Below are 12,166 nucleotides of genomic sequence, written 5' to 3' on the forward strand. Positions count from 1 at the left end.
GGGAATAATTCATATAATAATTCATAATGATTCAATATATATAATTAATATTATATATTATATATAATATTATATTTTATTTATATTATATATATTTATATATATTTATATATATTATATATATTTATTTATATATTTATTTATATTATATTATATATAATATTATATAATATATAATATATAATATTATATAATTATATATAATATATATAATATATATAATAATTCAATAATTCATTCCCATGAAGAACCACATCTTTTTGAAGATGGTGCCTACTAGTTTTGTTTGATCTCTCAGTTTCTTGTAGTGGAAGAGATATTGACCAACCAGCCCATTCGTAGCCTCTGCTATGAATATGCTATGAAATATGTTTTCATAGACCCTTGTGATATCACCCCTCAGCTGTCGTTTTTTCCCAGCTAATGAGTCCTAGCCTTCTCCCTGTCCCCTGGACCTTGCTGGCTCCAGATATGTGTTCACCCTTCTCACCCTCCAAACCGTTTCCAATGAATTCCAATAATTCTATTCTGAGACAAGAAGAACAGAACCACTCACTATATTTAACCATGGATTTATACCGTGTTATGGTCATGTCCTCTAATAATTCCTAGCCATCTATTTTGCTTTTTTGACTGTTACTGAGCAGTGAGGTGACATTTGTAGAGCAGCCTCTCACAGCCCCAAGATGCAGCAACTCCTCCACCCCCCATCCTCCTACCTCCCCTGCCACCCCACTTTGGTGGTAAAATGGTCATGGTAAATCTAATTATTCTAATTTATGAAACTGCGAATGTTTTACCTAGGAACAGGAATCTCTGCCAGAGGCCTCCATACAAACAATCTAGAAAACTCAGGGAACAGTGGCTTGAAATGCATAAAGCCTCTGGAACAAACCTGGAGCTAGGCAAAACAGGACCTTTACAATAACATTTGGATCCAGAAAGATGGTGACTACTGGTCTGACACAGTCTGCTGAGCAGCTGGGTCAGTACAACACATAAGCAATTTAATCCAGCACCTCTTTTACTGAAAATGAATAACAAAACCTTAATAAATCAACAATTACTTATTGCTGTATTTGGGATAATAAATTCTTTAGTTTATCAGTAGCTTGTGGCTTCCATAGCATGTTCTTTGAACAGTTTGCCTTTCAGTTACATCCCCTTTCTCTCCTGGACAATAAATTAGCATTCTTTTTTTTTTTCTTTAAAGGAAAAGAGGGGAAAAAGAGGATATATTACAATTTTTTTCAAAGCAAAAGGAAAAATGCAACATATTTTTGACATATATCTTAAAATAATATGAGGATAACTTTCTCCGCGTGTTAGATGCCTATGCATAAATAATAAAGGACGTTATGTTATTTACAGTGTTACACAATAAACTAAGAGAGTCTTATTTAACACATAATCCATAAAGACAGTAAATGATGAAAACATCCAAGTATGTACAAGATGTATTTACAATAGAATAGAGAATTACAAATGATGATAATTGGCCATGTTCTTTGTCTGCCCTTCTCTGCAGCATTTCATAGGTGCTTTTTTATTGTTTCTTACTAGAAGTAAGTCCCAGCTGATGGTATGTAGCCACACTGCAGAGCCAGGAAGTGTCCAACAGGTTGAGATGTGTCCTTTGAAGGAACACAAGTTTGCTATCCTGGATGTTCAGGTAACTGCTTGTAGTGTGTGTGAGAGAAGCAGGGAGATGCAATGTTGTTTTGGAGGACTGAGCTTCCCTGGTTCCCTGATAAAGGCAGTGATTGATCTCTCAAACCTGGGGGTGTTGGGGTGGCTCAAGTGAGGAAGGGAATATGTGGGCCAAGAGGAGGGAGTAGGCTTTTCTCTGTTATAAGAGAACTTCTGTGGAGCTGTAATGTTCTACACCAGCTGAACAGGCAGGCTGTACCAGGTTGTGTACAACATCTTCCAGCTATACACCCCTGAAGGAAGCCTTTTTTCCTGGAGAACTTCTGCATATAAACACACACACAGGGAGAACTCACGGCTTAAGTTAAATGACATGAAAAGAAACCAGGACAATCTGAACGACTTGGCCCAAAGGGATCGGGACTGTCTAGCTCAGAGGTCTGGGTTGATGAAGCGAACATCCCCAAGGGGGGAGCTGGCCTTTCCTGTAGGCACTTGCTGGCTCTGCTCTGCATTGCTGCAGTCTCCAGCACCTTGGCCAGCAGGAGCTGGCTGCAGTCCGCCAGCAGAATCTGTGGCCATGTAGACTTGCTAACTTCAGGGTGTGGACTTGACTGACGTGGACGATGCCTACCATCCTCACAGTATGCTAAAAACAAGTCCAGAGGGGAGGGGGCCGCGTCCTGCTCCCACTTCTGTGAGTGCCAAGCCAGGGCAACTCCCGTAACTCACTGCTGCATGAATTGTGCTGTAAGGCTGGGATCTCCCCAAAGACCTAAGGGCTTAGGCAGCCATATCCCCAATTGTATTTTCTTGTTCTTAGGTCCGTGTGAAGTCCCCAGCCTAATTTCATGCTTACTCTATAACACACTACTATATGTACCAGGGGGAGGAGCAGGGACTGCACACCGCTTTGACTTCGACGCACTGCAACAGAAGAGGTGTGACACTTTCCCCTAGATTCACACTGAATAAATCTCACATGTACAGCTCCCAGGCATGCAATTGCTCCTTCCTTTTCTACTGGCCCTATTGGGTAGTCAAATAATTTACTCCACTTCAAGGCAAGATCCTTTTCCATCCTGATTAATCTGTCTGGGCTATCACAGACACCTGAATGTGAGCTGGCCTTGTATGTGATCTATACTGGAGGAGATTACAAAAGCCCTGCATTATAATCTCTATTCTGCCACTAAGATGGGCGTTTTGGGAGCAAGTATCTTGCTTCTATGCCCTCCTTTTTCTGTCTTGTCTGTCTCATACGATCTTTGCAGTATCAGAAATGTTACTGAAAGGACAGATTTTCAAGTGCCTCTGGAAACTCAACAGTGCAAAACTTTTGGAAACTGGTGGTCTGCAATCAGGAAAGTTCACCTGGCCCTCTGTACTACTGAGTTGTAGAGTTACTGGGGAGGTGGATGTACTGCTGCATGGGATTGCAGATAAATAGGCATGACTAAAGGGATGAAAATGAGTGTATGGTATGCAGAATTTGAACAGAGCTTTTGTTTTGGTCTGCAAAGGCAAAGTGTGTTCAAGTACATGCCAGCTAGGGAAGAAACGGCAAAAGGGTCTTGAGTCTGGACAGTTTGTAGTTGTCAAGCTTTGCCATCTCCCATAGACTTCTCAAATAAGCAGTGCTATTTCAGTCACCATGTAGCCCAAAGCTGTACTAGTTTCCTGGTCTTTTGCTTCCACCACCAGCATCCTAGCATCCAACTTTGTCATCATTTTATTCCTATTCTAAATTTTTTTTTGTTGTTTTTCTGCTGAATCTGGTGGTCAGTTAGACTCCTCCAAATTCTTACTAATGTGACGTGCTTGATCTATACAGTGAGAAACTCATTAATTTTCATCCTCCTGATAAATAGCTTCATTTACTAAACTTTGCTTTCAGGTCTCAAATCAATAGGACATCTTGTTCAGCGAAACTCTTAAACACATGCTTAACTTTATGCATACACTGGATGCGTCAATGGGAGTCTAGCACATGCTGAAGATAACTTTTGCTGGGATTAGCATAAGCATATGCTTGAACAATTTACTGAGTCAGGACTTTAGTTCCTTGGGTTTACATCTCACAAAATTTCCTTGACTTATTTCTCTTCATTTAACTGGGACCAGGACGTGGCCCAAAGGATGAGTGTAGTTTGGCTGAAATTCTTGTTCTCTTGACATGGCTCTTATTTAGAGTCCAGTAATACCTGTAGAACATATGTTCTCATTTTCAGAATCCCCGGAGTCTAGGAAAAACATTTGTTTTCCACATCAATCCTGAGTCTATGCTGTGCCAACTGAACACAACAAAAATGAAAAGAAGAGAAGAGGCAGAGTGACCCTGACTAAACTGTTAGGAATTCAGTGCAAAAGAGGCCATTTGCTTCTGTCTGAATGGAAGCAACAGCTCCAGCACCGACAACACCCTTATTCATTACTAGTCAAAGACTTCAAGGCCATCAGTGGCTACATAAACATTCATACCAAATGGCCACGCACAGTACAGCTGTAACTCACATGGTGTGCTTGCCTTCCTAAATGGCCTTTGCATCAGCCTGGCCTCCTCCACCCCAAATAATGGAGTCAGTAAAGGTGACTAGAAATGAATTCCGTACTTTTGCTATGTCCTTCCTACTGCCTATCCTTTTTAACTATTCAGCAGATAAATTCTTCCCTGAAAGTCATTTCTGTGTCCAAGAATAACCCTTACTCCAAAAGCAATGCTAACAAGGTATTGCTAGAAGCTTGTCAGGGATCTTTTTGAGTAGGGGAAGAAACAGGAGAAAACTGAGGGGAAAAAAGAATAAATCATCTCTTAAAAATCAACATTAAAAAATAGAGGTGAAAACTGATTGCACTTTTATTAGTGGCATTTGTTTTCCAGCTAGATCTCTTCCTTGCTTGGTTACAGATATCTGCTATAATATTTGCCCCATTAACTTAAACTAATATAAATCTTTTTTTTTTCTCTTTTCTTTTTTTAATTTTTTTTTAAACTTTTAAATAGAATACTGGGTTCAAAGCTTCAGCTAACCTAAACCCATTTTCTAAGGGATAACTAGAACAATTAGTATCTGGAAAATAATGAAATGGCAGCTCCTAGTGATTACAAGCTGACCTCTGATTAATAATATATTTGGTTTAAAATCACAGTATTACTTTCTTTCTATAAGTAACATTACTTAATGCATTTTTTTTTGTTTTTATGTTTTTTTTTGTTTTTGTTTTGTTTTGTTTGTTATCCTGCTGTAATTAATAGTAGCATGCTGTTGGATCTACTATTATCCCAGTGCTCAACGAAGCAAACCTTTTGGCTGGCAGAGAGCAGACAAAACTCATTTCATATACAGAAAGGAAAATAAAACTTCTCGTAGAAGAAAATATCTTTTTTTTGTTGATTTTTTTTCTTTCTTTCCTTTTTTTTTTTGTGTTTTTGTCATTTTCTGGTGAGGTGAGTAGGGTGGGAGTGCCATAAGAGGGCTTTTTTGATCTGGGGATTCTACAACAAGCAAACAGAGGGACTTCTGCTATTCTTGCAAATCATACATTCAGTCATTATAATGCAGTGCACAAAAAAGCTGGGATAACTGAGGGCTATAAGATTTTGCAAAATACTATGGGACAGCAATCATTGTAGCTGTACAAAACTTGCTCTCAACATAACATAACATAAAGGCACCATTGATATCTTTCCCCATTTTTGAAATACTGTAAAAAATTGCTACATATGGCACATAACACATTTGTACATACGTATATTTAATTTATAAAAGTTTTCTTTTCCTCTCCTGTTTTCTATCAGCGGAATTGCTAAAATAAAATAAATTGTTTAATTTAAAGGTGGAATACTTCATTATATAAAATAAAGTTTTACATGTGAATCTATGTGTTTTGTTTATGTCTTATACAGCAATAGGGTCTTGGTTAGCTATTACACTAGACAACCTCGCTTGCAACTCTTCTGGTGTGGAGAAGCGATTTGCTGGGTTAGTCCTGCTCTCAGCCAGCCGGTACGCAGTGGCCGGCTCCATATTGGTGGCCATGGGGTTTTGTATGCTCAGAAATGGTGTATCCTCACCTATTCTTTCATCCTCTGTTTCGCTCTCAGAGCTGGTGCTCTCAGAGCTTGTGTCGGAGTCCACTTCCACCCTGCTGGAAATATGGCCATTGGGCTTTGTTCTTTTTACCCGCCGGGTGTTGGTGAGTTTCTTTGGAGGCTCCTGTGCTGGTTCATACTCCTGCGTGGTCTCGTACTCCTCATCCTCCACTATCCTCAGAGGACTTGGTGGCAGACTGTTGCTCTCATGGACAGGATTGTGGTGGAAGGAGTTGAACTGCTGAAGGTGGTTGTCGTACTTCTCACGCAGCCGTGGTGGGGTCACCAGGAGCAGCGGTCTCTCCTCTTCCATAAAGGGACTCACCGCCACCGAAGGGATGGAGACGGTCAAGCTGGAAACCGGCGGTGACATTTCAGATGGGGGGGACTTGGGAGAAGTCGGAGTGTGGAAGTCAACAGGTGACATGCGAGCTGGTGTGGTCATAGCTGAGACATACCTGACAAAAAGAGATGGGAGAAGTTTGCAGACACAGAATCGGCGATACATGAACATGGCTGCTCATGTGGGCTGCGAGGAAGAAGGCAGAGAGCCCCTTAAGATCTCCAGCATCCTCATGTGCATCCTCAGCATCCAGACATTCTTGTTGCTATTAGTCCTATAGCATATGAGCCTGTAAAACCTCTGACTTCTGGGACTTTGGAGGAAAATGTTTGAAAGCAGGAAGAGCAGAGCAAAGCCCCCAGGTCTATTTGCCTCAGAAGAGCCATGGAGATGCTGTAAATTATTTGCCAGAATAATTTCCTGGAATGAAGCCAGGGATGGGATTCAGAGACTGGGGGACTGCCAGAAAAAAAATGCATTTGCAAATATTTTCTCTAATGGCTGCTGCACTTCTGGCAGGATTTGGCCAGGGTCTGGGGTACATGCAAACAAATAGGAGGAAAGAAAGGAAGGGAACTGAGGGACAGTTCTCCTGGGGCTTCACCCTCTTCTGGCAACCGGACTGTCTCAGGATAAGGAGGAACACAAAGTCTGCACAAAATCTAGAGCCAGATTCTGTTAATTTCAGTTGCTAGGGATAGTCAGAGGAGGATTTGCAGCCCTGTCGCTGCAACTTTGTGCTGCTCCACACACAGTGATCTAGCTACTCTGCCCAATATGTTTATCTGCAAACAAACATGGCTGCTTAGTGCAGTGCCTGAGGCATGCCCAGGAATCCAGCATGAGAGTCAGGTACATTTATTGCAGAGTGGACTCTTGACACTAGAGCGCATAGAGCTTCAAGCATTTCAAATGCAATCATATATTCCTCCTCTAGCAAGTTGCAATAAGCACTGCACTTGTCTGAGCACTTGTTAAATCATCTCCACACTGCAGCTACCACCTTACAACCCTGTTCCTGTTTTGAAAGAACATAAAACATCTGAAACACTTTTTTTTTTTTTTAAATGCCAGCTTTTGTTTCAGTGCAATGTAATCCTTACAACTTTCCCTTTGGGTTTTGCAGCATTAAAATTATTATTATCTACTTTTGGCATTATTACATATCAGCATGTGCTTTCTTGCCTGTTCTGACTGGGCCCAAACTCAGATGGCTCTGGCTAGTGCTTCATAAGCCTAAACATGAAGCTTTATCCGTCTTCACCAGGGAACAAATGCTGATGGAGAGGACATTCTGACTTAGTGTTAATGAATGCTCTGCAAAATTTGCGCCTATTCTGTCAAAAGTTTCTGTAGGATGGGGAGTGGTCAAAGGTGACTTCTGAAAGTGAAGCTCAGGTGTTGCTACTGAGCTTGTCTCAAAGGAAGAGGACTCTCAGCTGGTTTGGATCAGTGGAGCTCTGTGGGATGCTATGAGGTCATGCAGATTCATGAGGATCAGCTTGAAACCTCCTGATCAAAGGCACAGTGCCCAACATGACATTTTGCATCGTCTGGCTTTGCTTTTTTTCTTATCCTAAGTTTACTTTCTTGAATTTCAGCTCCGTCCAAACTTAAAATCTTTCTAAGCTACATCTCTCACACAGACCCATTGAGACAAGTTATATGGCTATGGTTCATGAATTTATTTATTTTTTCATTAGTGATTTATTTATTTGAGTCTGAAAGTATCAAAATAAATCTGAATCCAACTTCCTTATCCAACCTATGACTCAATTCCATGTATGCCTCTTGTTTAAAACAGTTATTGGAAAAAAGAGAAACCAGCACAGATCCTGAACAGATGTGAACTAGGGTAAATTGGTTTCAATTGAGGTAAACGACTTACATCAGCTGAGGAACAGGAGAAAAAGAAATTGGAGTTATGCACAAGAATTAATCAAGGTGGTTGCAAGTGAGAACAAATGGAAGTTAATAGGTCTGCATACTAAATGTACAAAATAATTCTTTATTTTTCCTTGCACTACCTTTTCATCCCTTTCGCTTTGTAACATAGGTGGTGTCTGAGGAACTGAAGCCTTTGTAAAGCCTTCTGGTACAGCTTTGGACATAGGTCTTGTTGACACAATGGAGTTTAGCTAAACTGGTTCTTTTAATGTACTAAGTTAGTTAAACGTGTTCAATGTACTGTGTGTGCATGCTTCCATCAGAGTGAAATTACTCATGCTGGTGTGTCATGCATTCACACGTTTCTGGTGTATTCCCACACAGAACAATGGGGTAGTGCTAACAAGCTGCTGTCCACAAGCTGAGGTGCAGGCACTGAACACATGCAGCTCTAGCCTTTCCTGAAAGGAAGGTTAAAAGGTGATGGATTTATCCAGATTTTTGGCCATCCATGCTGGCTTGGTGAAAGGGGATCAGAGTGTATACAGACCCAGCCAATTAACTAGTTACTTGCTGCTAACCTCACCTCTCATGCAGAGATGATATTTTATGAGTTTCTCTCCTGTCAGATGGCTAAAGACCTTGTAAAATACCTATGATTGAGACCTCTGTTCATATAAACAGGTTTTATGGCATGGGATGCAACAGAGGGATAGGGCCATGCAAAAGAGTCTCTGCTAATGTCTGTTCCATTTCGTTCCAGAATTGTAAGGGAGCTGGGGACCTGGAGGATGGATGGAGCACAGACTTGATTTGCTAATTCAACATTGCTTTGCTTCAGGAAGTAATTTGTCAGCTTGCATTCTCCTTTATGTTTCAGAATCATTTTTAGTTGCAAATAACTCTTATTTTCTCACTTACATACACACACATACCCGCAATCCATCTCTCAGAAATGATCTTCCATGTATTTCCTGCTTGCTAAATATAGATGAGGCCTAATTTAAAGCCTGGGGAACTATTTTCTGCATTCCAAATTCACCGTCATTTTGAGCAGAGGCTAAGCCATCAATGCATGGTGAATTATCACAGAAATGTTGCTGTTTTTCACCTGTGCCATAATATTCTAGAAACCGAATCATTTACAAAACATCTTTTCTTGTCATTGAAATGGAAGGGCACATGCTTCTTCTTCTCTCCCTAACAACATGGTGTATCAGGGTGTGGCTCTTGTGTGTCCCAGGCCATCTGCACCAGCACATGAAGCCTGTGTGAATGATCTGTGCTTCTCACACCCAGATGCCCATATATCTGAAGCTCTATTACACACTGCTGGTGGGCATGTGGCAGTGCTTCCAGCTCAGTTCTCAGGCAGGGAACAGTGCTGTATTTACTGTCGTACATCCTGATACTGCAAAGCACATGGCAAGCTTCACCCGCATGAGTAATACCACTGATTTCAACAGGGCTACTCACACAATTAAAAGTTAATCTTGAGTAAGTGCTCTGCTGGACTGGGGCCATGGTTGTTTATCTCATGTGAACCACATATCTTGAAAACTAAATTGCATGGTAAATTACGGACATTTTTAAAAGAAGAGCGCCAGTTCGCTGTCCTTCGTGGTCCTACAAACCATGTTCAGAGGGCCCTCAGCTGTAGTCCACTGTCCTGCCACTAAACAATTGGTCTTTGTGTAGCAGAGGGAGTACCACTGAAATGGCTTTTGCTGTACTTGCACATTCATTTTTCTGGAAACCACAATAAGTCTCCTATATAACTCACTCTCCTTGTGGATTGCCTAGCTGCATTTTTGACATCATGGACGTCCCACGATATCAAAACTCTTGTGATTTCACAGTGCTCAGAGAATTGGTCCAGTAACCCTTTGTTTTCTTTCTTTTTGGCCTCTGATTTCTGGGAGCAAGGCTGTCTTCAAATACCTTGTTTCTTCCCAGTCTTTCTTTTTCTGCTCTGGGGCTATGCCATGATCTTGAGATAAAATCCCAACCTCAAGCTGAAAAGCCTTTTTCAGTGAAAGTTTTCTTAGAACTCATTCACTTCAAGTCAGACCTTAGGTATTGATGAGTGAGACTTCCAGAGGAAAAAAAAAAAGTTAGTTCTTTGGAAAAATCCTGTCTAACTCTGCCTCTGACTACTTTTGATTCAATGAAGACTTACCTTCTTCTGGCTTGCAGTTTGTGTTCTTTGCTTTTATTTAGTAAGATGTCAAGGGGAATTTTCAAAAGAGATAATGGGTTTAGCATCTGGAATCCCCCAGAAAGTAAATGGTGGCTGAATTCCTATAGTCTTAGGAGTCCTTATTGCCCTCCTCCTGCATTTCTCCCTGTCTCCATACATTGTCTCCATACATTGTTTTGTCCCTGTCTTTTGTGTCTGATAAAATCTCTCAGTTTTAAAATCAATAATTAGTCAGAGATCCCTTTTTACTCTACAATGAAAATTTCTGAAAAGTTACTCCAGTGGAGCTTATCCAAATGTGAACTGCATCTATTAGGAATAAATCCAGCAGAGGCAGAAAGGCAAGATGCTTTTTGTAGACTTTAAAGTACACCACCTTTACAAATGAGGGGAGGTATGCCCTACATGAGCAGCACTGTTGGGCTTCCTCCTGTGGTCCCAAGCAGGGAAACCCTCTGGGATCACCAGGCCTGGCCAGCTGGAAGAAATGAGGTAGTGTGTGGTACCTTTCACTGTGAGGAGAGTCTCGGTAGGAGTCAGGGGTCTCTCTTGCATGCCGGAGGAAGCTGTTGCCTTCCCGTGGCCCACCGATGCCATTGAGGCGGCCCCGTGGCCCCGTCGGGCTGGTGTGCCTGCTGTTCTCCACAGAGGAACTGACAAGCACCGAGTGACTTTCGGAGAGGATGCTTTCAGTGTGGCCGTGACTCCAGCTGCAGGAAAGAAGGAGAAGGGAGCAGAGGGTGAGACGGTGCTTTGATTGCAAATGCAGATGAGAAGTTTAACTGGGGGAAAGCAAGGACTCTGCTGGAGCTTTGGGTGTGCAGCGCCTTAGGGCTGGTAACTGGGGCTGCAGATTTCTGTGAATTACAGGAATCCACACACATTGAGATGACTTTGCACGTCTGGGTAAAAGGAAGAAGAAGGAAGGCTTTCCATACTCTAGGACTGGAGACTGATCTTTAAAACAGAAGACCAGTCACTGATTAAGCAATCTGCATATACTGAAATTCACTCTAACAATGTTGTAATGCCATTCGATCAATAAGAACTTTGTAAATTCCTGGAAAGTTAATTAGTTAGGTGACATGACACTAAATATTGTTAGTCATAAAATTAATACACTACAAAGGGAGCATATACTTCTCTCTCTCTCTCTCTCTCTCTCATATCTTTTCTGTTTTGCAATGGCAGCAGGATGGATATTACAGGTGCTGTTTCACTTCCCTGTTGAGTACCTGTGGCTGGACGTCTGGGTGACTGTTGTGGAGTGATGTGTTGTTGAGGTGTAGTGGCTCGTGGAAAACGAGGTCTCTGTTTCTCGCTCAATGACACGCTCGCTGGAGATTACATTTTTTGAAACGTACTGCTGAAAAAAACCATATAAACCTCATGTTTACAAACCAAAATTTACAGCACATCTGCAGATGTAATTAACGTATTTTTTCCCATAAAGACAATTTTTTTTTTTTTAATGCACCAAAGCATTAACTTTGTTACTCAAATGTGGGCAAACACAACACTTACACTTTTGAGTACATTCATGTACACCTCCATGTATTTATCCCATCTAAACTCAAGATTGAAGGAAACAAATGAGGAAATTAGCAAAAGGCTGCATCCCAGTCAGGCTATAATCAACCTACATATGTAAGAAGGAAATGAGAAGTCATCAAGGATAGAGACCTGGAAAGGCAACCAGCACATTGATAAAAGATTAAAAAAATAAATAAAAAAATATTGTCCAGTGGGCAAGACAGGAGTAGTTAATTAGCACTGGCAATTTTTCATCGCACCATAAATATCTGGGCAGGAAATAGTACCAATGGGCATTCAGTACCAATGGCTCAAAGCCCTGTGAGATGGGGCTGGAGGTTTGTAGTGCCTAGACTACCGAACAGTTTTTATCTGTAGCCCACTGATATCACCAGATATGCTGTTCTGGGTAGGACTCTCCATTCTACTCAATGTGGACTACTTGTTTCCTGTCTCTTAA

At 41.2% G+C, this 12,166-nt stretch overlaps 1 protein-coding gene across 17 annotated transcripts in view; it reads right to left on the reverse strand.

The window, feature by feature from the left end:
• Positions 1-1,078: 1,078 nt before the first annotated feature.
• Positions 1,079-12,166, reverse strand: part of NRG1 (neuregulin 1) — a 474,737-nt gene continuing 463,649 nt past the window's right edge. For 16 of the 17 annotated variants that reach the window (XM_066987722.1, XM_066987726.1, XM_066987725.1 and 13 more), the window contains 3 exons: positions 11,409-11,539; positions 10,680-10,883; positions 1,079-6,201 (listed from right to left, as the gene is read on the reverse strand). In XM_066987722.1, the coding sequence (XP_066843823.1) occupies positions 5,550-6,201; positions 10,680-10,883; positions 11,409-11,539 (987 nt within the window). In that variant the 3' untranslated portion in view covers positions 1,079-5,549. The remainder of the gene's footprint in view (positions 6,202-10,679; positions 10,884-11,408; positions 11,540-12,166) is intronic. The other variant, XM_048053601.2, reaches the window with a different exon arrangement.

This window comes from Anser cygnoides, chromosome Z (assembly GCF_040182565.1).
Source record: "Anser cygnoides isolate HZ-2024a breed goose chromosome Z, Taihu_goose_T2T_genome, whole genome shotgun sequence".
Lineage (NCBI taxonomy): Eukaryota > Metazoa > Chordata > Aves > Anseriformes > Anatidae > Anser > Anser cygnoides.